A 25,827-nucleotide genomic window follows, 5' to 3' on the forward strand; every position below is an offset into this window, starting at 1 on the left:
GGGATTACAGATGTGCACCACCACACCTGGCTAATTTTTGTATTTTTAGTAGAGACGGGATTTCACCATGTTGGCCAGCCTGGTCTTGAACTCCTGACCTAGTGATCCGCCTGCCTCGGCTTCCCAAAGTGCTGGGATTACAGGCGTGAGCCACTGCACCCAGCCTATCATACTTTCAATGAATCTTTTACTCATGCATAATTTTGTAAAATCCTACATTGGTCATTTGGAAAATATTCATTCACTGAGTAATACAACTCTTCCAAATGTTGAATGTTTCATTCTACAATATCAGAAACTCAAATTTGTTAATGTTACTACTAGTCTCATCAGAAATGTCTCTAAGTATTTGCTAACTGGCAAACTCATAGTGACGACTACAGGCTTTCCAGAATTTTCATTTTCATTTGAAGTCTGAATTTTATCAACTATAAATACTGTCAGTTGTTTCCCTTGAGAAGCAGGTTCTAAGAAAATAACCCCAAGTTCTGAATAACCATTATTTGTCAGTCATTCTTTTAAGTAAAGTGTTGTTTCCTGAAAAAAGCAGTTTAGCTCACAACATAAAATAACTGTACAAGTGATTTTTCTCAAGACAGGCATCACATCACATACACAGAAGTATTATGTGTTTGCTTCCCATTTTGTCACACAGAATTTTAAAAAGTGTGTACTCAGAGTATGGCAGTGAAGACTATAATGACTCCTGATTCATTCTGGCACCAATGCCTTGGTTTGTGCTAAGGCACCATCAGTGCAGATGTCAACACAGTAAAAAGGCAAGTAACATCTTACCATTACTATGAAAATAGTTTTGATCACACAGACACCCTGAAAAGGTCTCCTCAAGGTTTTGCAGACCGCACTTTGAGAACCACTTTGTCTAGCCCATGTTGCAGATTCTTGCTCAAAGTAAATTAAATAGCTCCTTGGTTTTTAAACTTTGTGATGTGGCATACATGGACTTTACAGTCTGTCTCTGAAGATTACTTGTACAGTCCCATCATCTATGCTTTTTCACCCCACAGTCCAGCTGCCAGCCTCGCCAGAATCCCCTTATTATTTGAAATTTATTGTTGTATTCACTCAATGTATTCTGTGCCTGAAATGCATCTCTGGAGTCAACATGGGTACCCTTTCCTTCTTTAAAGCCCTTCCCTGATGTGCAGTGTTACCTGTGGTGTCCTCTTCGCTCTCTCAGGCCTCCTGTTGTACTCTTCTCCTTCCCCACACTGGAACAGACCCAGTGGAATTGCAGTGTATCTCATGTGCCTCACTAAGTACTGCACTGGGAGCTCTGCCGCCTCCTGCCAGTGACTCTGCTTCAGCCATGTTTTCATGCACAGTGACTTGTCACATTTCTCACACATGGCAGACATTTATAATGTCTGATGTGTGTTGAGTGTCTCAAAAGAAAAAGGGACGCAGGAAGAACTTCAGCAAGGTTGATCTCTAGTTAGTTGACAGTTTTTTGTTAAGTATTGCTTCAGCGAGCTCTACATAAGGGGATACAGTATTTACTTCATTTATTATTTTCTCTCCTTCAGGGCACTGACAACCTTAAATAGGTCACTTTTAAAAAAAATAACTATTTCCTATTTACATAATAAATACATTTGAAGATTTAAGTTTTGTAAGTTGAGGTTGAAAAGCTGATTTAATCACTGTGGCAGGAGTTGCAGCTAAAAATTAGGTGAAGAATAGGAAGGTCCTCATTGATAACCCATTAAAATGAGTATTTAGGACTGAACCAAGAGAGGTGATTCATCTTTCTGTCTATATAGAATTTGGATAATTGACTCAGTAATGAAATGGAACCAATCAAAAGCTGCTGCTGCTTTTTTTTTTTTTTTTAGTTGGAGCCTCGCTCTGTTGCTCAGGCTGGAGTGCAATGCTGCAATCTCGGCTCATTGCAACCTCTGCCTCCCCGGTTCAAGCAATTCTCCTGCCTCAGCCTCCCAAGTAGCTAGGATTACAGGCACCTGCCACCACTCCCAGCTAATTTTTGTATTTTTAGTAGAGATGAGGTTTCACCATGTTGGTCAGGCTGGTCTTGAACTCCTGACCTCAGGTGATCACCCACCTCGGCCTCCCAAAATGCTGGGATTATAGGCATGAACCGCTGCACCCAGCCTTCAAAGCTTCTTTAGGTTCATCAGAATGAGAGTTAGATGCATAGAGCCATTAGAATTCAGACCCAGGAAAACCCTACTTATATGAAAGAAAGATTAGGAAGATTTGGGAAGTTCTTCTTAACAATAAACCATATGCTAAGCTCTTGAATACCACTGATGTTTACTGTAACATCTTCATAGGACAGTGAGAAGAGAGATGTTAATAATCTATAGATGGCTAGTTGGAGGGACAACTTACATGTTTCCTGCTCAGTGCTGCACTAAGAGCTCATGGGTGCCCCTGGTAATAATTTATGCTCTTAATCCCCATGGATTACCTAATTTCCTAGATAAACTATTCCCGACAGTCAGCGCTTCGCAGGCTTCTGAGCCATTAAACACACACATACATCCCGTTATTTTTTGAGAAATTATCAGAATGCTTTCATGAAACTTTGTCTCGAATAATTTACCATTTTGTGGAGAGTATATTTAAAAGTTTCACTGAGAACAGTTGTAGAACATCCATATAAATTCCAGAGGGAGATATTTGCACACTTAGAAAGGGTCTTTTGCAGGGACATGGATGGAGCTGGAAGCCATTATCCTCAGCAAACTAACACAGGAACAGAAAACCAAACACTGCATGTTCTCACTTATAAGGGGGAGCTGAACAATGAGAACATGTGGATGCAGGGAGGGAAACAACACACACTGGAGCCTGTTGTGGGGTGAGGTGGGAGGTGGGAAAGCATCAGGATAAATAGCTGATGCATTGCTGGGCTTAATACCTGGGTTGATGGATTGATAGGTGCAGCAAACAAACATGGCACATGTTTACCTATGTAACAAACCTCCCAAGTCATACACATGTAGCCCGGAACTTAAAATAAAATTGTTTTAAAAAGGTACTGGGATATAAGCTTATAAATAATTGTGAACAAATAATATAAAAATCAATATGTATTTAGACATATCTCAAGGATGGATAATTTTATGGAACCCACCCAAACTTCCATTTATATTTTAAAAAAGCATTCAGTCTTCAAGCTTATCAAGTTGTGTACTTTAAATATACATAACTTTTTGTATTTCTGTCATGCCTCAATAAAGTGGATAAAAATTTTTAAAACAGCATTAAGGGTAGACAGAATATCCTCCATTTAATGATAAGTTTCTGATAGATCTCATGTATTTATAAGGTCTAACTACTAGTACCATTTGTTTGTAGTGGGCAGAGTAGATGCCCTTTAGTGCATATCTGTGTGTCAGATATTTGTGGTTTATTTTACATTTTTAAATAAAGGAGCTTCTGAATCTAGATTTTCTGCACTGGTTTGATCTACCTTTTTTTTTTTTTTTTTTTGAGATGTAGTCTTGCTCTGTCACCCAGGCTGGAGTGCAGTGGCATGATCTTGGCTCACTGCAACCTCCGCCTCTAGGGTTCAAACACTTCTCCTGCCTCAGCCTCCTGAGTTGCTGGGATTACAAGTACCCACCACCATGCCCAGCTGATTTTTGTATTTTTAGTAGAGAAGGGGTTTCACCATGTTGGCCAGGCTAGTCTTGAACACCTGACCTCAGGTGGTCCGCCCACCTCAGCCTCCCAAAGTGCTGGAATTACAGGCATGAGCCACAGTGCCCAGCCTAGGTTTGATTTACCCTTGAGCATGGGTTCCTTTACCTGAAAGATCCTTTTCAGAGATACATATTTATTTACACAGAAGCCATTTGTTGAATGCTAAGAAATCCAAAGAAACAGGAGATGTCTTGTTCCATGAGACTTGTACAACAGGCCCCTACTTAACTGTGATAATTGATGGATGAGTGCTAACACAGTTCTAATGGAGTCAGAGGCAAGATAGGCCAGTTTTTTGACTGAAGTGTTTGGTGGAGGCATCATGGGGGTGACTACAGTTGAAGAGATCTTAAAGACTTTTCCGGTTTTGCCTAGACTGGGAAGAACATCATGGCAGGGTCAAGGACATGGAGGCAGCCAGGTGTAAAATAATCTGAGAACAGTAAGTTGACTTGTGTGACTGAAGTAGAAGAATCTTGCAAGGAAAGGTGAGAGAAAAGGCCAGAGAAGTGGTCATGGTGCAAGGCTTCTTTCCCAGGATCACCTCTCAGAGCTAGATGCTCTTTACCCCAATGGGTCACACTAGTATTTCAGCCTTCTGGGTGGGGATTGTTTCGGGGACATTTTAAGTTCAATCCAAATTAGGCACTTGGGGATTGGCCAGGAAAAATCTATAAATATCTGTCGTTTCTTCTTTCCCTTTGCCTCAGATGAAGAGGCTTTTTTCTTTTTTTCTTTTTTTTTTTTTGAGACTTAACTCTTCTATCTGTGTTCCTAGTTCTATCTTGGCTTTTAAAGAAGTACTTCTTTGTAAAACAGCTTCAGATACTTAGTAGTTCCTTTATTCTTAGTTTTTGAGGTAGCTCCCTACCTTCTCCAGTTATCAGAGAATCAGAAGACTTCACTTTTCCCTCTGCTTTCCTTTGTCATGGTACAAAATAGATCCAGAGGGGATATGGTAGTCTGATTGAAAGGAAAAGTGTTTTGTTCTTTCCATTCTGACTTGAGTCAGAATTTACCATAGTTACTTGGTTTTATTTTATATGCACCCTTGTAGGCTGACTTAAATACCTCCTTTTAAAAAATAAGACAAAAATGTAACATACATTAATTCATTTATTGCTCACACCTTTTTTTTTAACCATTTGCCTTTATTTTTATCCCCATTTTATAGGTGAGAAACTGAGGAACAGAAAGGTTTTATAACTTGCGTAAGGCAGCCTAGCTCCAGAGTTCATGCTTTTAACCACGATGCTAGCTTAATAGAGTCACTAAGCTACTCATTTGTCCCTTCATTTCCTTTGATGTTTCCTGTATGAGACATCTCTGCTAGTATGTATTTAAGTAAAGGAGCATTCTCCACTCTTTAAACATATTTTTGTGATAACCCTTCCAAAGCAAATGTTCACAGTGTAATCTAAGGTAAACAGTTACATTGTACTTTCTTAAAAATTTCCAGAACATTAAAATATGTGTTCTAGTTAAGTAAAATTCTCAAAATACAAGCTCCAGATAATAGTCTCTGAATGAACAGAAGCAAGTTTATTGCTTTGAATATGAGTGAATGCCAAAATTAACCTGGCAGTAGTGTTGACAAATAGGCTTTTTCATGAAGAACTTCTCTCTTTTCCCCTTTGCTTTGTTTTTTTGGACAATTGATAAAAAGAGCAAGTTGTACCTCTCCATTTTTTGGAGCGCATGACTGTACAATGGTGTATATTTGCCTGGAGGGATGAGGGAAGTCTTCCATGGGAAGCTGAATCATTTTTTGGCTTGTCTGACTGTGTGACTATGCTAGAGCTATTCTTTTTGCAGTGAAGAGAAAAATAAGAAGTCAAGTAATTTCCTAAAGTAATACATTTTTATTTTATGTGGGATTCATATTTTCCTTGGGTTGTGGTTATTTTGAGCAGGAGTTTTTGTGTCTGGCCAGGAGTATTCTTCTAATACAGAAACTACTTCAGACAAAATGATTTTCTCTCCTTGTTTAATAACTAAATTTGGTCAGCCATTGGAAGTCTTAGGGTTGTGATTGTGGTGGTAAACGAAGACATTATTAGTTATTCATCTCACCTTGGATGTATCATACCATTTTTGGCACTCTGGAGAAATTTAAGAAATGGCTGTTGCCTTTAAGGCAATTATTATTTGCTTAGAATCAGACCAACATGTAGTAGCAATGAACAACACAGGGCAGGACACCATAGAGTCAGCAAGGCAGAGTCTAAGCCCCATAGTGGGTCAAAGGAGAGCGTTTTAAGGAGGGTTAGAGTAGGCAGAGAGAGCTGAATTGGGAAAGTAGAATTAAAGGATGGACTTTGACTAAGGTGGATAGGCGAGAGAGGGAATTCCAGAAACCATGATTGTTCTGAGAGCCGGGGGCCTTGAAGTAGGAAGAACCATATTCTGATTGTGGAACCTTGAGACACAATTAGGCTTTATCTTGAAGAACAGTAGAAAATGAGATTGGTTAAGGGTCGTGGAGTAGTCTGAAATCCAGACAAGGGAGATTATACTGGATGAAGCTAAAGACTTTTGTACTGCCTTTCTGAATGACAGCCTAAGTCATATCACTTCTTTGTTCAAACATCTTCACTGGCTCCCTATTGCCCCTGAATAGAGTCTTAAACTCTTTAGCATAACACATATACTTTTTTCATTTTTAATTGACACATAGTTGTACGTATTTATGGAGTACAGTGTGATATTTTGGTACATGTATACAATGTGTAATGATCAAATTAGGATAATTAGCATATCTGTCACCTCAAACGTTAATTATTTCTTAATGATGAAAACATTCAAAATCCTCTCTTCCAGCTAGTTTGAAATATACAATATATTATTGCTAACTATAGTCACCCTTCGGTGTGATGGAATACTACATTTGTTCCTCTTATGACTCTTTACCCATTGACCAACCTCTCCCCATTCTCTTCTCCCCATCCTTGTCCCAGCCTCTAGTAACCACTATTGTACTCTTTATTTCTGTGAATTCAACTTGTTTAGATTCCACATTATCAGTGAGATCTTATGGTGGTTGTCTTTCTGTGCTTGGTTTATTTCATTTAACGTAGTGTCCTCCAGGCTCATCCATCTTGCCATAAATAACAGGATTTCATCATTTTTTATAGCTGGATAATATTCTGTTGTGTATATGTACCACATTTTCTTTATCCATTCATCTGTCGATGGACACTTAACTTGGTTCTGTACCTTGGCTATTGCAAACAGTATACTAAACATGAGAGTCAATACTGATTTCCTGTCCTTTGGATATATACCCAGTAGTGGGATTCCTAGATCATACGGTAGTTTTCTTCTTGCATCATCTGTTTGTATAACCTATGCTGTTAATGCTTTTCCTACCCGATGTCATAGCAGTCCCTTGCATGAATCTGATGCATGTAACCAGACATCGTGCTATTCCTCTGTCATACCTGGCATTCATTAACATCTTTACCTTCACTCACACTCTTCATATGCAACACCCACCTCCTCTCTTCCATTTTCTCTGTTTCCTTCTATTTATTTTAAAACAGCATCTTTTCTTTCTTATCACTTCAGCCAGAGATCCTCTTCCTTTTGCTGAAATTCTGCTTTTCATCTGTACTACCTACCCAAGCTGTCTTGTGTTTGTGTTTCATACAGTTGCTCCTGCTGTATTTTCTTTGAGGACTCAAAAATGTTTTATGTATTTGTATGTCTCTCATAACACCTTACAGGGCAACTCACCTAAAACAGACACTTAAATATTTGCTGAATGGGTAAAGAAATTTGGCTAATATTCATTAGTTTGCGACTAATTGACCGTGGCATGCTGATGACAACGAGATCCCATTACAGAATTATGGTCAGTAAATGTCAGCATTGTTTCCTTTTACCTCATTGCCTTTGTTTTTTATGGAATGAAGTTTGTTCTTATTTCCATAGATGATCATATGGAAAAGGAGTTTCTCACTTGTTGCCTTTTCCCTTCTTTTTCCATCTCCTTTCCAAAACACTTGTCCACCCTGCCTCTCTCCTTCAGCTATATGAAACCTTTGTTCATATTCCTGACCAAGACAGCAGTATGTGTATTCAAGTGTTCTATTTTGGTTTCTATGGCAGGATCTCTTTGACACAATCAAAAGTATACAAAACGATAGTCGTGATGCATGGAACTCACTTCTTGGTAATGGTCCCTTTTTCTCTGTCAGTGTTTTGTTTTCTTCTTAAAGTTCTTAACAATCTAAATTATTTATTGTCAGGTTAGAAATCTTATAGCAACCATTATATAAGGATTCACTTAAGGCATTTTCTCTAAAGGAAAAAAATGTCTTAAGAGAAAACTCCGAAGAGTTAGTATACAGATAGAGCTTAAGGGCCAGGCGTGGTGGCTCAGGCCTGTAATCCCAGCACTTTGGGAGGCCGAGGTGGGTGGATCACCTGAGGTCAGGAGTTCAAGACCAGCCTGGCTAACATGGTGAAACTCCCCCGTCTCTACTAAAAATAAAAAAATTAGCCGGGCGTGGTGGCAGGCGCTTGTAATCCCAGCTACTTGGGAGGCTGAGGCAGGAGAATCACTAGAACACGGGAGGCAGAGGTTGCAGTGAGTCAACATCGCGCCACTGCGCTCCAGCCTGGGCAACAAGAGCGAAACTCCACCCCCCCACTCCCCTCCCCCCAAAAACCTTAAGTTTTCCCCTGTGAAATAGTAGAATATTTAAATCCAGTTTTCATCAGTCTACAACTACGCCAGAACTACCCTCACCAAGATCTATGAAATATTTGCCTAGCAAAATCCGGATCTTGTATTTGCATGACGTTTTTACAGCATTTCGCACTGTTTACTATCCTTTCTTTGAAATACTTTATCCATTTAGTTTCCTTGATGCCACTTCTGTGTGTTAATTCCCAAATCTGAATGCCCAACCTCAGCCATTCCCCTGAGTTCCAGTCACACACTTTCAACTGCCTACCATGGCTCTGCTCAGATATCTCTTGAGATACCATGTCTCAGATTCACTGTGTCTAAAAGTGAATTCATCATCTAATCTCTCCCTGCCACCTACTTCTGCTGCATTCCGCCCTTTACCTAGTTGTTCAGGACAGAAACCTAGTCCATCATCACACTTCTTTTACTTCTGCTCCCACCCCAATGCCCAATATCCTGTTAATGTTAAATATTTTTGGACTCTCGGTTTCTTTTCTTGAGCTCTGCTTTCAGCAGCCGAGTTCACACTGCCATCATTTCTCACCTGACTTCTCTAACAGCTTTCTGACTCATCTGTCTCTAGGCTTGCTCCCTTCTGTCTTTTGAGCGTATTCCAGAAAAATATATTTTTGAAATACAGATGCGATCCTGCCTTTCCCTTGCTAACAATTCTTCGATTGCTTTTCCTATTGTAGCGACAATACACTTGTGAACACAAGTAACATGTTCAGCTGGGGCTGGCCTCATCCTTTGTCTCTGTGCTCTTTCTTCCCTCTGGGCCTTATGCAGTCTTCTGCCTGAACGTAGACACAGGTCAGTCTCTCTAGCTTTCCTTGCCTGCCTCCCTACAGCACCATCCACACATATACACCCTTTGCCTGGTTAATTCCTATTAAGTCTTCCATCAAGTCTCAGATTAGTAATATACTGTAAGGGCCAGTCTCAAACATGATTGTAATTATTTAATGTCCATTTTGTTCACTGCCGTATCCTCGATGCCAAGCGTACATGTTTAATAAATATTTGCCTAATGATTAAACTTTACTGAAAAGCTTATTGAAGATTTAGGGCAGTGACATGGAGTTGTACTATACAGTCCCAATAATGTCACAGATTTTCCATGTGAAATTTCCTGGTTGTTGTTGAAATTGTTAGTTACTCTATTTGCCATGTTTAGTGTTCTTGGCCCTCAGGTTTTAAAAGTTCTAATGTATCTTAAAAACATGTTAGGAAAATTTGACAATACATGAAACATTTATTATGCTTTGAATAGGTGCAGTTTATTATGTGTAAATTATACTTCAGTAAACCTGTTTAAAAATTACCTCATAATAAATACTTTTCAAGATCTAGATTACCATCTGAAATAGATTTTTTTTTTACTGGTGGTTTTGTCTGAATCACATACGCATTTTGCACTTGTATATATACCAACTATTTGGGTGGGAAAAATAGCATAAGGTTGTGAATTCATTTGAGTTGACTATTTGATGGTATAGTTATCATGTTTAAGTAGATCAAGCATGGTGGCTCACACCTGTAAATCCCAGCAGTTTGGGAGGCCGAGGCGGGTGGATCATTTGAGGTCAGGAGTTAAGACCAGCCAGGTCAACATGGTGAAACACCGTCTCTACTAAAAATACAAGAATTAGCTGGGTAGTAGTGACACGTGCCTATAATCCTCAGCTACTCAGGAGGCTGAGGCAGGAGAATCACTTGAGCCTGGGAGGCGAAGGTTGTGGTGAGCCAAGATTGTACCACTGCGCTCCAGTCTGGGCAACAGAGTGAGACCCTGTCTCACAAAAAAAAAAAAAGAAAAAGTGAATGTGGAGAGAACATATTCTTCTTACCTTAATGCCTAAAAAGGGATGCTATTATTTATAGTAATTTTACTCAAAAATTTGCGCTTACGGGCTTCATGAAATTGGTAAGATTTCTACATGTGAGAAGAAGTTCTTGTGTCATTGTACTATTATGAAGTAGCTTTTGTTTTTGTTTTTGTCAGTGCTGGACTGTCTTATGTTCTTGTGTTCATGCTAAAAAGAAATGTTGTTAGAAGATTCAAAACTATGAGTAAATATGGCTTATAGTTTTATCAAATACAACAGTCTTTAGGATGTGGTTTTAAATAGACATCATAAATGGTTATCAAACAGTACACTGCATGAGTAGTGTCTCATTTCCCTTTTGGATAGCATTATTTGATAGGTTGAATAGGAGAATGCCATACATTTAGTATGTATTAATTTCAGGAAGAAGTTTTACTAATTATTCTGTATTGTATAGAAGATGGAGGTATGGGACTCAGAATTCATTTGGCTTTGTAGCTGATAGACCAGCATTTTACTTAATCTTAGGAGTGCTGGAGCCGGGTGCGGTGGCTCACGCCTGTAATCCCAGCACTTTGGGAGGCCGAGGCGGGTGGATCACGAGGTCAGGAGATCGAGACCATCCTGGCTAACACGGTGAAACCCCGTCTCTACTAAAAATGTAGAAAATTAGCTGGGCGTGGTGGCGGGCGCCTGTAGTCCCAGCTACTCAGGAGGCTGAGGCAGGAGAATGGCATGAACCCCGGAGGCGGAGCTTGCAGTGAGCCGAGATCTCACCACTGCACTCCAGCCTGGGCGACAGAGCCAGACTCCGTCTAAAAAATATATATATATATATATTAGGAGTGCTGATTGATGGACAGATGTCCTACCAGGGGAGGCCTTTAGTGATTTAATTCTGGGTTCCATCATTAGCCTTGCTCTTCAGATTTATGAATGATACAGAGTTTGGAGAAACAGCTGTTATTTCAGTGATGGAATTTAGGTTCACTATACTCTCTTAAGGCTAAAATGATAACTTTAAAACAAATGAGAATTTATTTGAGAGAATATATCTATACAGAAAGCTATAAAGTAGGTTTTAAAACAAAATCACAAGATTATAGTTTAAAGGAGACCTGATACTGTAAGTCACACTGAAAGAAAATATGTGGGAAGTAAGTTTATTTCACAATAAACTTATTCTTCTAGCGGTGTGATATGTGTGTCAAGAAAACCAATTTGATCTTAGTTATCCCAGTGTGCACCATGTCAGAGGATTTTGTTTGGGGCATCCACATCACAAGAAGTACACTAACTAGAGAGCACTCAGGTACTCTGTTGTCTGAGGAGCCGTTGGAATCATGATTTGAAAGAGAAGCCTGAAGAGGGTGGTGAAGCACGATGGCCATCTTTAAATATCTGAAATGCTGCCAAAAGAAATAATGAATGTTTGCTCCAAAGAGAAAAGCCAGATCAGTGTATCTGTTCATTTTCAGGAAGACTTGGGTAGCAATATCCAGAGATCTTTTAGTCTGTATGTTTGGTTTGTTCATTCTGATTTTTGTAAGATATTACTATAGAGAGAAACTTTTAAAAAGTGGAATGTCAAATATTGAAATGTTGGCAGAGAAGTTGAGTCCATTTAATGTAAAATTAAGACTCACTTGGCATTTTTATTTAAAAAAAAACATCTTTTTCTGTCCTTTAGCATTTATGTAAAATCAAATGTAGGGATATTGATTATGAGTAACGAATCCCAAGTTTTCTTTCCTCAAATACTAACTTTTCTCTGTTACAGTTTCATTTCTTGGGGGATTTATCAAGTGGCAAAATTAGATGTAGTGGAAAGACTGATTTACACAACTGAGTTTAAAGCAAATCTGTTTTATTAGCTGTGTGATGTTATATAACTGACTTAAACGCTGAGTGCTACTTTTCCTCATCTGTAAAATAGACAGTAAAATTTCACCTTACAGGTTTTTATGAGGAATCAATGAAATTGTACCTGTGGAACACCTGGCAAACAGGAGGTATTCAGTAAATGTTGTGGTTAATAAATCTTGCTCCAGAAGACTTGTCCTCAAGATTAAACTATCCTGTCACTTTTTCCCAACTGAAATTTTGATTCTGCCATTTCCCTTTCTTCCTTCCTCCCTCCTTTTATTTCACAAAGCTGTTGGTAATTTTAGTAGAATTTAACATTTGTGTGTATGATCCATGAGACCTTGTTCCTGTAAAGAGCACAAGTTTACGAAGATACTTTTTTCTTATATTGTTCCATATTAGTTTGTTGTTATTTTAATTGTTGCTATTATTGTCAGTTAGCTGCTGCCAGTTGAATTGTCTTAAGTTTTCTTCTTGCAAAGATAGTAAAGGGTTAAGGAAAGGAGCTGTTGGCTACTGCTTGCTACTAATTTGAAAAGAAATGGTGGTTATAGCCTTCTAGGTCTCTCCTTCTTCTTTACCCTTTTACTGTCTTGTAACCTTCAAATCTGTATGTTAGTGAATGCTAGGAGGGAACAGTAGACCTGCTTCTCCTGGAGCCATAGTACAAGGAAAGCCTAATTGGAGACGATGCCTTTGCAGCCATTGTAAAGTATTTTCTTCTTTCACCTCTCAAATATTCATTTGTCTTATTTGAAGCAGTCTATTATCTAAGCAGACAGGAGGTGCTCAAGTGGAGGCTAAATGTTTTATCTGTATTCTAATACATTTTACCACCAACATATGTGTAACTCTGGATGGATCACTATATTTAAGTTTAGATTAATGAAAATTGTTGACTGTGGTAAACTTTTCCTTCCTTCCCATTTCATGTGAAGAACAAAGGTAGAAAGTGTCATTATGCAGGAATAACGTTTTCTGCAAGTTTTAAGAGAATGTCTCAATTCCCTTTTCTTTCTCCTCTGAAACTACCGTATCCCATGTGGCATGTGATAACTTCCTAGTCTCAGACTGGCAGTATATAATATTAGAGCAAGAAGGATCTTCAGATATGACCTAGCGTTGAATCTCTAATTTTTCCATTCTGGAAATCTTGGTCCAGAGGGTCAAACTAGTATCTCCCAAGTTGCTCAGTGAGATAATGGCACACCTAGGAAGACAACCCTTGATTTTCACTTAGTACCTTGTGTTCTCTGCAGAGAGTAAAATTGATCATTGGTGAGTCATTAACCAGTGTCCATTCACATGCTGCTACTTTATGTTCACTTTGGGGTTTCAGGAAAAAATACATAGTAGCAGAAGATGAGCCTACCCCTATCCCCACACCCCCACAAAAATATTCACTGGCCTTTGGTGTTCTGTTTGGGTCTTCAGCATCCCCCACTAGGTGGTGTCCTAATTCAGAAACTTTGCTGTGAGACTCCAGACGGGCTTCTGCCCTAACTGGAACTAAAGCAGCCACAGTGTTGACCCATAAGAATGCTTAAACAATTTGGTAAGGTGCTAGATCTTGTAGTTAAGTAAATCAAATGAAAATTTAATTCATGAACACAAATGCTATAGCTAAATTAAGATGTATAAAATATTTTTATATTTCATTTTCCGGAATCTTTAATAATTGCATGTTGGCCCTGTGGCATGAGACAGATTAAAAGCGCTGGTTGTTTTTAAAGAATCTGGGACCATTTGTGTGGATAGAGGGCAGGATGGAGGCTGCAGAAAGAAAGGAAAGACAATTAATACTGTAAGTAACTACTGTTAAATAGTATGGCTGTAAATAATAAAATATTTTACTACAGGTTCCCCAAATTAAAAGAAAAGGGAAATAAACTCAGAACCTCCTTTAAATTTGTAACTCTCAGCTCTGGTTTAGATATGAAATGATTGGTTGCTGTATTTCAAAATCCTAGCAGAATTACTTTTCAATGGTTCCAGATGTTTTTGATAAAAACTTGGAATTGTCACATCAACTGCAAAAGCACAAGACTGCGGATTCTGTCTTCTGTTGGGGAGTGCTGAGCAGATCCAGAGGGGAAAGCAACACAGACTCTTTTCTCCACCCAGAGCATTTGTTTCCCACCCAGGGTATTTGTCCTCCAAGAAGGAACAGAATATGTAAGGAATTGTCCTTTAATATGCAGAAAGAGCAGGACATCTAGCTTTCTAGCCTGTGGCACAAAGCCAGAAGTTAGAAATAAAAAGGTTAGTCTATATGTCTCAAACAGTAATCTAGGCTCTTTCAGAAAATTATATTATTTTGAAACAAGTTTCTCTCTCCTAAAAACTTCCTGAAGACAGACACCTTGTTACCTATTTATTTTGCTTGCCTCCACTAGAAGTCACAAAATATCTGTTACATTGATATAAATTATCTGCATGTAAGTCACTGGACAGGGTTAGGGTAGAAAAGCTTTTTTGTTGTTGTTGTTGTTTTTGTTTTTTGTTTTTTGAGGCGGAGTCTTGCTCTGTTGCCAGGCTCGAGTGCAGTGGCGCGATCTTGGCTCACTGCAACCTCCGCCTCCGAGGTTCAAACGATTCTCCTGCCTCAGCCTCCTGAATAGTTGGGACTACAGGCATGTGCCAACATACCTGGCTAATTTTTGTATTTTTAGTACAGACGGGGGTTTCGCCATGTTGGCCACGATCTGGATCTCTTGACCTCATGATCTGCTTGCCTTGGCCTCCCAAAGTGTTGGGATTACAGGCGTGAGCCACCGCGCCCAGCCGGTAGGAGGGTTTTAATGGTGATTAAACCATCTCTGATCCCTAGAGAGACAGATGCCTGGGAACCTTGGAAGCAGGAATCATTTGATTCTAATTAAAACAGAAGGGAGTGGCAGTGAGGAACAAACCATATTGAGGACAGAGGGGAGGCAGCTCTGTGTTCAAAAAAAGAAGAAGGGCGAGTTCTACATTCTAGCTTGGTGAAAGCTTTTACAGAAAAGATAATAAAGTATCAGTTTATCTATACATTGAAGCCTAAAGGCTCTTTCTATCTGTGCCCTAGACCACATAGTTTGGAAGTATTTGTAAATCTCTGGTCAAGTTCCCATGCTTTTGATAAGCCTGAGCAAGAATTTTATTTACAACTTTTAAATCTCTGTCAAATCGTCTTGTTTCTACTGTTTTGTAGCCTCATTTGTAATGAAAAGCAACATCTGTTTCACTGCACATGTTGGTACCACTACAGAGCCAAGGCTCACTTGGGGCATGAGAAGGGGAGGGGTTGTCCGCCTTCATTCCTCGGATGAACCAGTGAGGAATAGAGAGATAAAACCTTATGGCTTTTATTTCAGAATAAAGCCTGTAGCTGTGGTGTATTAATCGAAAGTTGAGGAAGACGTTTACAGTCTTCTTAGCAGGGTTTGCTGTATTTCCCTCCTTTAAGCTAGTCAGCAACTTGAATATCTGGCCTGAGGACACAGCAACTCATCTATACCCTTTTTCTATATCCGTTTTTTAGCTCCTGAAAAACCTTTTCACCAACTTTGTTTGCAATGTCAACAGAAATGTAGGTGTTAAATCTCTCCTCTCCCCTTCTGTTGTGGTATTTGAGCCACTGCTTTCACAGCCTAGCTAAGGACTACTCTGGACAACTCAAGGAAAATGTCAGCAGCTCCTAGAAAGAGAAATCCTTTTTTTTTTTTTAATCCCTTTTTCTTTTGTTTCTTCACTCCTTTCTGCTTTTTGCTTCCCTCAGTTCCTCATCCTTTTCCCTCCCAAATCATTCATGATCCAAGTAAGAGAATGTCTCAGGTGAGAGAATGCATTCTGAAGTAAGTCTGTCCCTGAGAATGTTAGATAGAGTGGGGGGCTAGAAGGGTCTGGAATAGTAAGAAAACAGGCAAATGAAGTAGCAGACCCACAATTCAAGACCAGTTAGTGTGCATAGAAACATTGAAGAAGTCCCAGCCAGGCAGCTATGCTTAGTCGCAACAAATATTAACATACACAGAACTCCTTTGTTCCACTCCTTTTCTTTTTCATTTTCTTTAAATCAACTCCATCATCCCTTCTCCCTCCCCAAAAATAAAGCTTAACTCTTGATAATTTTTAAACTTTATCAGACACATTTATAGCCACGTCTCGATCCTAGAGACATAACTGCAATATTTGGCTGACATTTTTCTCGTGTTAAATCATTACTTTGCATTTGGCAGGGAGGTATAGTGTATGCTTTGGGTAGTTTCAATTTTCTGTACCTCACGACAAGTCCGTTGTACACGCTTGTGGTGTTTAGTATAACACCCCCCTTCCTTTATTAGCATACTACTCTGACATCAAAGAACTGAGCTGCATCTTGCAATGCCTGACAGAGCCTTTTTCATAGGGGTGGGAGGAGGAGGAGGAGGAAGAAGAAGCGGGTTGGAAAAGGAAGCCTTGTTTTTCTCTTCGTCGGTAGATGAATCATGTTCCCACAACTGCAATTGGGTTTTCAAACCTCCAAGGCTGCCCGTGCGGAGCTGAAAGGGCAAGCAGTGACGTTCTTGAGAGAGAAGGAAAAAGGGAGGAGGAGGCTGGCTAGGGAGGGAGGGAGGGAGTACAGCAGGAGTGGTCTTTTATTTTTTTCCCTTTTACTCTGCTGTCCTTAGAGATTTTCAACTTAAATCAAAACCAAGCCCTACCGCCTGGTGAGCAAGAGAGATTCTAAAGACTTTACTTTGAAAAGCATCTCCCAGCTTCTACTTTTTTTTAAGGAAAAGTAGATTTTCTTTGTCTTTGTTTTTGTTTTAAGCAAGAACAGAATCTAATGACTTTTTTCATGCCATCGCTTTGAAATAGCGTCGTCTTCCTTTCTTTCTCTCCCTCTTCCTGGCAAAGTATATACTGGATTTTTATTGCCTTCTTGGGTTTTTTTCCCTACGTGTATCGGCCGTTATGCTTAGCCAGTTTATTCTTTATTTTTTTACTGGAGTCGTTGCCAGTGATGGAAACGGTGTTTGCTTCTCTTTCAGTCAAGATCTGCACAAAGTATAGCATTAGGTGGTACTTATTGTTTATATTATGAGTTCTACATTCATCTTTCCAGCACTCTGAAGTTATCAGCAAGTTCTCAGTCAGTTCAAGGAATTGGATTCTGCTTGATTTCTTTTTAATTCATTGTTTTTGACCCCTTTGAGAGTTTTAATAGAGAGGAGTCTGGAAGGCAGAGATCTCCACCACCTAACCGTGAGAAATTTGGAACTAAGGACTTGCACTGGTCCCCAAGTTAACAGTGGATATACTTCCTGCATTTTCTCTCTTCTTTCTTGCATTTGGGCAAAATGTATGAACGGCACAAGAGGCGCTACAGCCTCTGTGACATCTCCAAGGTGGACAGGACTGTGGACGTGGTATTGCTGAAGGTAAGGGGGGCTGCACCTCATGCATTCTGAAGCTCTGCAGGCTGTTTTAGTGCTTTGAACCCAGTAGCCATGTCCCTGGCCCTCCTGTATTGGGAGAAAGGCCGAGAAATCTGTGCACAGTGGAGGCTGAGGGGTGAATGTAAGCCTCTTAAAGGAATATCTGAACAGGAAGCAATAGGTGCTTGGTAATCAGCATTGGACCACTTACTGTTGAAATGTAATTTTACTTTCATTAAAATGGATTCCTATGCTTGGGAGAACCTCATAATGTTGAAAATCACAGAGAGAGAAATTCACCTTCCAAGTTGCTCTGTTTGTCCTTCTGTCTTTGCCACCCCTCCGCCCCCAGACTCCACCCCCATCTGCCTGGTCTCTTTCTCTGTCAGTCTCTCTCTCTGCCTCTGTCTTTTAAGTATTTCTGTCTTTTGTCTGAGTCTTTTCTGTTTTTCTGCTACTGTCTCGTTCAATTCTTTAGGGGAAGGATAGGCAACATTTATTTCTTTTGGAAGGATTTCCAATAAACCTACCTATTAAGGTGGCAGAGCTGACCTTTTGGCTTGGTTTGACTGCTTTTCAGAGGTAGCTTCTGACTTTGTTGATAGCTGTATTTGTTTGTGTTCTCCGCATTAGTGATGTTTGGTGTCTAAGCAGGATGAGGGCGGAGACTCTGAATAGCTAATTGCTCACTGAAGGCATCCTTGAATCTAAAATTAGTAAGAACTCCTCCAGCCGGTAAGATGAGAGTCTGGGAATGTTGGACAGCTCAAAGAGCACTTTTTGGAAATTTAGCAATTTTCTGGCAAAGGCAGGGGAAATTGGAAGTCAACCAAGCATTTCATAGATGACAGAAAGAACCTCAGTATCTGAACTTGTGAGGGTGTATGTGGAGGTGAGGGTCATTTTAAGCAAAGTGGAAATATATTGCCTTGGTCAAGGAAATAGTGGACCTATTTTATTGATTTATCAATTCAGTTTATTACTTGGGTCTTTTCGATTTTTTTCTTTGGTCGAGTGAGGCTAAGGAATGGGCTCAGAAGGCTAGACACAAAAACCAATGAAATGCCATGTTGGGCAGGGCACTAGGTAGAGGCGTTGTGATTTGTGGTAGAGTGTTGTCACTGTCTCTCCATAATCACTGTCAGGTGGTTGACTTGCTGGGCCTCGGCTGCCAGCAGTTGGTAACTTGGTGTTTTGAAATTGTTCCAAGATATTATTCATTTTGGTTTCTCAGAAATGTGATTTTCTCTGTGAGATCACGGTGATGTTTTAAAATTTTTGTCCTCATATAATGTATTTAGGAGAATCTCATTTTTAGGATCTTTATGTCCATGATACCCTATGATTTTGCCTGCGGGTGGGGAGAAGGATAAAAAGAAAATCTGAGTATCACAAGAAATATTGAACATTTAAAATAATGCTAAAATATATAATACTTTATACTCTAGGTGGGCATGGAAAGCCCTTGTGAATGGAGCTAAATCAGTACAGGCTTATTGGCCTCAGAGTTGCTGTTTTATAGTTTTAATGAAGCACCTCCATATACGTTACTTAATTTGAGACTTGCCAGGCAGTTACTTTTTACCCCATATTCATATGAAGAGCCCGAGGGTTTTCTCGAGCATGGTAAGGGGTATGAAGAATTTGAGTGACAAGAATGTGGTTTTTTGTTTTTTTGTTTTCCCCACAAACCTACAGCTAATAAAGGTGTTTGTCTTTGTGTATTTGTACTATCCTGCCCAATAAATAATAAAAGATTTTCAGTGGAGAAAACTTCACTTCTCAGAAAATAGTCATTAGTAAATAAACACTAGGAGTCCTGAAAACACCCTGTTTCCAGTTTGAAATAAGATGGGGATGTTTGGTGTTAGTTTCTTTGCTTTGGAGATGGAGAAGACCACATCTTTGAGAACTATAAACTCAAAGAAACCTAAGTACCTATCCCATGCGAGCCACGGGTTACAGTCTTTATCCCATTATTGCTTAAAGGTAGACAATAAATAGAGAAATAAATAAGTACAAACTGTTATAATTGATTTGAAAGAAATGAGTAGGGTGCTGTGTAGGGAATAATGGGCAGAACTATTTCAGATAGAATGGTCTTTAGACAGAAGATCTTTTCGAGGTGCAGACATTTAAAAAGCTGATCTCCAGAGGATGGAAAGACACTAGCTATGCTAAGGAAGAGCTCTCTAGAAAGAATGAACAGTGAATACAGGGCCCTGAGGAAGGAAGGAATGGACAGGGCCATTGTGGTGGATGGGAGCACCTTGAGTGGAAAGTGGGGTAGCAGGATGAGAAGGCCGGAGCCAGAGGTGGGGCCTGGAAGAGCAGGGCCTTAACAGCTATGGGGAGGATGCCTTACCTCTCAGTGTACGTGTTGAAAAGATTATTCTGGTAGTAATCGGTTAGCCTGCCGTTACGATAGCACAGGCAGGATAAGAGGATTTTGTGGTCTGAAGTGGGAAGAAGTGAATGGATATGAGACACAGGCATTTAGTGTTTACATTCCTACTCTTTGTCTCATTTTACGTACAGGAAAACAGATTGGTGTAGTTAATAACTTTCCCAGTGTCTCACATCTCATATGTAATTGATAATAGAGTGCAGTCCCAGGTTGAACTGTTTTCAAAGTCCATGTTTTTCCTGCTATTCTAGACCTCTTTTTTGAGTCGATAAATTCCTCTTATTACATGAATATGTATATTAGCTTTTATTGATATAAGCGTATGTGTTCTTTTTCTATCTTAGACTTTTGTTCTCTTCTTTCTCAGTGCAGGAATTCCTTCTACAATACTTAGGATAGGTACACCATGTCATATAAGTTCATTTTGTCCCATGATTTTTAGCAAAGTTTTCTCGCAATTCTAAAAAACCATTTGGTAGTGTTCTCCAATTATTTCTACAAAATTATTTCTAATTTCAGTATTTTCTATCAGTGTTTTAAAAACTATAGTTGGGTGCCTGTGCCACATAAATTCTCAAGCCGTCATGTGCACGTTCTCCACTTTTATTTGTGGAAATTTGCTTTTTTGTACTAAGGAGTTTGTCATTTTTATCTGTTCATTAATATTATCTAAACACTCAAAACAACGTTTGTTGGTTAAATGAATTTATCTTTGTAAGTATGGATTCATAAGCATCATGTTATATAAATTGTGTTTAACAGATGAGGTGAAATATGGCAGTAATTACAGAGTTTAAATTGTGAGCCTGTCACTTTGGTATTGCACATTTAACAACTCCAGTCCCTCCCATTGGCATCCTAATAATTCACTGTAGATTAGCTTCAGCATTCTCATTCTGTGTTATATACCCACGCTTTATTTGGCTGCTTCTGCATTCTGCCCTGCTTCCTTTGTTAGTTCTGCATAGTTTCACGGTAGCTTTTCTGTATCAAGACCTTCTTGTAAGATTTCCCTGAGGCTGGGTATGCTAGTGTCATCCTCACATCAACACTTCTGTCCCATCATCAACCCCCAATGCCTCTGAAATATTACCTCTATTCTGAACTTTTTCTAAGTAATAAAACCTAAGTTGATAGTATTCCTTGGTCACCCACCTGTCTGTTCTCCAGCGTAACATACACATACCCATTCCTGTTCCTCTGTATATGACATTCCCCCAGTTCTCCTTTTCTTGATGCATGCACTTCTGACTCTTACAGTATGTGGTTGGTAACTATGAATCATATGCTAAAAATGGGATATGAAAGAATTGTAATTGTTGGCATGGGCCCTTTGGTACCAATATGCCCATTTTCCTCAGCATCCTTCAAAAAGCTAGTGTTGACCTCGGAAGTTGGTAACTGATGGGAGCTTTCACCTAACTGAGTTCAGTAGCCAACTTTAGCTCATGGTGAGCATTACTAGAGGACAGCAGGTATCAGAAACTGACTGTAAAATTAGTGTACCAAAAGGAAGCAGGTCAGAATCAAGGATTAACTGCTGATTTGCACTGCTTTTAGCCTGGGCCATTGCTGTTTTACTAATTTTATAACTTTGGGTACCTGGAAAAATACTGCCTGTTAGTAGTAATGTGATTCTTCTTGTTACTGATGATTTATAGAGAGTATTTTATAGGCAGTAATTCAGAACATTAGCTGAATGGTTAAAAGATTTGCAACTGTGTTTTGTTTACATTGAATGAAAATATTTACAGAGCAGGACGATCCCCTCCCGACTCACGACACTTGGGCAGGCCACACGAGCTCATTGGCTAAGGCTGAGGAGGAATAGTCTGTCTCTAATTATGGTGTCATTTTGCAGAGAAACACACATTCCCTAAAAGTTTGTTTACTGTAAGAGATGTCCGCATTGCAACAAAACAAAAGACATAAGGAGGCTCTGGATTGAAGACAACCACATATATAGCCACTCAGATACAGTCCAATTCCCTGAAAAGACTTTGACTCAAGTGTTGGCTTCTATGTCCGGATGGTGGGTTTTTGCTTCCTTTTGTTCAGCCTTGTAGCTCAGGCAGGATCTCCTGAGACAGTTGCAGAGGAAGTAAATATGGGTAGTGGCTGGGAAGGCTGGGTGTAACCATGAGCTGTATTATTAGGATGTTCAGATACGAACAGTAACAAAGACAATTCCCTCTCCACTGAAAATATGTACAGCTCTATTTCTGACTGATGGGAACACATTGTGGGTGTGGTTTAGGGATAATCACAAGGGGTCCATAGGCTTCATGTCAGAAATTTCAGAGTAACCTGGATAGGTCTGGCATTTCTTCTGAGGTAACTTCCATTATCCCATATTTCATGTGCACCATAATTCACCAGAAGTTTGGATGTTGAATACCTGTGGTGTCCATGAACTGGTTGTCATGGAGATAATATGGACAAAGGAAAACCAATGACTATGTTTTGTAGCTAAAGTGTCATAAATGTGATTAGAGCCAAAATGTATGTTTTGGTGACTTGTCTCTCTAAAAGATGTAGATGTTTAATGGTAAAATCTCTGTTTTCCACATTTCCAGCTACTTGCTTCTCTACATCACCCATTCACTTTCCTACCCATTTAGTCAGTTGCCAGTCCTATACTTTGTTCACAGCTGAAGATTCCAAAAGGGTAAATCTGAATAGAAAGATACATAATCATCTTCATTTTTCTCTTTAAACTCAAATTATTTGCATTGCCAACACTGATGATTTTTCCTATCCCGTCTCCTAATTCTGCTGATGATCAGAATCATTTGCCAAGCCTAGTCTCAGAACTGACTGAGAAGAGTGTTGATAGTATAAGGAACCAATTTATCTGTTAGCGTGAAAACCTCAGTCTTTGAATCACGTTTGGAAAAGAGACTAACATGAGAACAGGATCCCTTTAATGAAAAAAATGTCTGGTGGCTTTTGATTTCCTGCAATGTATGTTTCAGATGTGGCCCGGCACAGTGGCTCACATCACGCCTGTAACCCCAGCACTTTAGGAGATTGAGACAAGAGGATCACTTGAGGCCAGGAGTTCAAGACCAGCCTGAGCATCCTAGCAAGACCCCCATCGCTTAAAAAATGAAGTTTCAGATGTCTTTCCATGTATGTACTCAGGGCCTGGCATTGTATCTGGCCTGTAGGAAGCACTCTGACAGTGTTTCAAATGGAGCCACATAGTGTGGCGTTTAAGTTGCCTTGGTTGTTTGAGTGAGAAAGAAATAGTGGAGTTGTTGATGAATAGGACCAAGACTAGAACAAATGTATCTGCCACATCAATGATTCTGAAATAGGGCAGAAGGAGGGGGGAGATGTTTTGTAATCAACTTAGCATCTCTTAAGCAGCTTACTTTATAGTAAGCACAATATTCTTCACACATGAATATGATACGCTTGGTGGTATTCCTGTTTCACAGGATGTGGTTGAAAATGCTGATACATGTTTTGACATTCTTTCCACACACAGTACATATGGAGCTTGTCCTCTGGTTAATGACATTGACCATGATTGGTAGTGTCTGGCCCAGATTACTGGCTCTGACTCTAACTGTGTGGGCTGCCTACTTTTCTCTAAACAAGCTTGCATATCTCTAACTGCTGCTCATTCATTTCTTAATTGTGATAAAAGGTACATACCATAAATTTTAACCATTTTTAGGTATATAGTTCAGTGGCATTAAGTACATTCACATTGTTATATAACCATCCCACCAGCTGTCTCTCCAAAACTTTTTCATGTTCCCAAACTGGAATTCTTTACCTGTTAAAACACTAACTTCCCATTCTCTTTGCTTGCTAGTTTGGCAACTACTGTTCTATTTTCTGTCTCTATGAATTTGACTGCTCTAGGTACTAAGTGGAGTCATACAACATTTGTCCTTTTGTGACTGTCTTATTTCACTTAGCATAATATCTTCAAGGTTCATCCATATTATAGCATGTGTCAGAATTTCCTTTCTAAGGCAAACTAATATTCAATTGTAAGTATATACCATATTTTGTTTACCCATTCATCCATCAATTGACATTGGGCTGTTGCCCCCATTTGGCTGTTGCAAATAATGCTATTATGAGCATTGGTATACAAATATCTGTTTGAGTTCCTGCTTGCAGTTCTTTGCATGTATACCCAGAAGTGGAATTGCTGGATCATAAGGTAATTGTATGTTTAATTTTTTTTTTTTTTTTTGAGAAACTGTCATACTGTTTTCCGCAGTGCCTGCACCATTTTACATTCCCACCAGCAATGAACAAGAATTCCAATTTCAACTCATCCTCGCCAACACTTATTTTCTATCTTTTTTTGTTTAAATGATAGCTGTCCTGTTGGATATGAAGTGTTATTTCATTGTGGTTTTGATTTGCATTTCCCTAATGCACACTTACTTTTGTCCTGTTTGTGTTTGGAAGAAGCCAGCAAGTATGAGCTTTCCAAACCACCCCATCTGCGAATAGGTATTATTTACTATGAATGCCACCTTTAGTGTGTCTTTTCTTTTTGCAAGCTCTGCCTTTGCTCTCCTGCTTGCTCTTTTCATCTGTTATCTCAAGAACAAATGGAGCTAGCGCCAGCCTTTCTCTCAAGCTTCCAAAACCTTGTGTAACCACTTGCAGGACATATTGTTATTTCAAACTCAACATGGGCAAATGGAGTACATCATCTTCTTCCCTCTAGATTTCCTATATCTGTTCATTGTGGATCTTTGACCCGTTTTTCTCTCTTACTTTTGTGAATTTTGCCCTTTGTACTAGCTCTCTGATGTATACCTTTTATGTGCTTCCCAGTCCAGGTATACCCTACCTCTAGACTAGACTATTTCAGGCTCATCCTAATTGGCTTTTGTGTCTCAGATACTGTGTGTTTCCTTCCTCCCTACTCTCCCATTGTATCTGTACACATCTAGAGTTATTGGCCAAGTATAGTACTGATCTTTTTACTACCTTTCTTATATGATTGACAGGGTCCACCCTTGTTAGAGAACAAAGCCTAGATTCATTGTAGCTGTATCTCCTGTTGTTCTTCCTTGCTCAGTTTACATTTCTGGATACTGTTGGGCTTTTTGTGTTCCTGAAAAACATCAAAAGCAAAGGTCTTTAGCCTGGGTTATGAGGCTATGCAAAGAACCGCCGATTGTGACGTAGCGTGCACGTTCCTGGTGAGGGTTCCATGGCTTCCTGCAGATTCTTGAAGGAGTCTGTGATGTGAAAGGCTATGAAGTCCAGCTCTGGAGTGTCCTAACTGCTTTGCTCATGCTTTTTTCGTATAGCTAGAATTCCCTGCCTTACCATCTTTCTCTCGCAAGCATATTGTCCGCTTTTAAAGCCTACCTCATATACCAACACTTTTGTTGAGCTTTTCCCAGATTCTTGAGCAGGAATTATTTTCATGCTGGGGACTTTCTTTTGTGGATTTTAGCTATTTGTGTACCTATTGTATTACACAAATTAATCAGTCTTTCCAAACTTACAGGCCATGGTTTGTGGAGCTGTCTCACTGAATCTGATAATCCATAGACTCATAAGGATGTATGTATATATCTATCATCTTGGGATGTCAAGCCTTCGTAACCCAAGGCATTTTATGTTAAAGTTATACTTATAAACCGTGGTAGCTACTATGCCAATTGTAATCAGAATCATCTTTTTCATCTTCTTGTCTATTGCTGTACCTTAACCTGGTTTCTTGCCTAAAGTGAGCACTCCATAAGTGCTGCTGGCTAGTTGTGTGGATGAGTGTCAGTGTGTAGCTGACAGCAAGATAGTGTTAAGAAGCCGCCTTCTGCTAGATTTCCCAATCCTGGTGCAGAAGCCCCGAATTATCGGAAATGTTACTGTTCTTCAGTATGGATTTTACTTTTAAATGTTTACGAATGAAGCCTAATTCAGAAGAGAGAACCTGCCTGAAAG

The 25,827-nt window shown here is 39.5% G+C and overlaps 1 protein-coding gene across 50 annotated transcripts in view; it reads left to right on the forward strand.

The window, feature by feature from the left end:
* AKAP13 (A-kinase anchoring protein 13) overlaps positions 1-25,827 on the forward strand; it is a 373,116-nt gene that overhangs the window by 227,614 nt on the left and 119,675 nt on the right. The window contains exon 1 of one of the 50 annotated variants that reach the window (XM_001163473.7): positions 16,698-17,489. The exons of the other annotated variants lie outside the window; for them this stretch is intronic. Within the exon in view, the coding sequence (XP_001163473.4) occupies positions 17,409-17,489 (81 nt within the window). The 5' untranslated portion in view covers positions 16,698-17,408. Of the gene's footprint in view, positions 1-16,697; positions 17,490-25,827 lie in introns of those variants that run through there. 50 annotated transcript variants of the gene reach the window in all.

The sequence above is a fragment of the Pan troglodytes genome, chromosome 16 (assembly GCF_028858775.2).
Source record: "Pan troglodytes isolate AG18354 chromosome 16, NHGRI_mPanTro3-v2.0_pri, whole genome shotgun sequence".
Lineage (NCBI taxonomy): Eukaryota > Metazoa > Chordata > Mammalia > Primates > Hominidae > Pan > Pan troglodytes.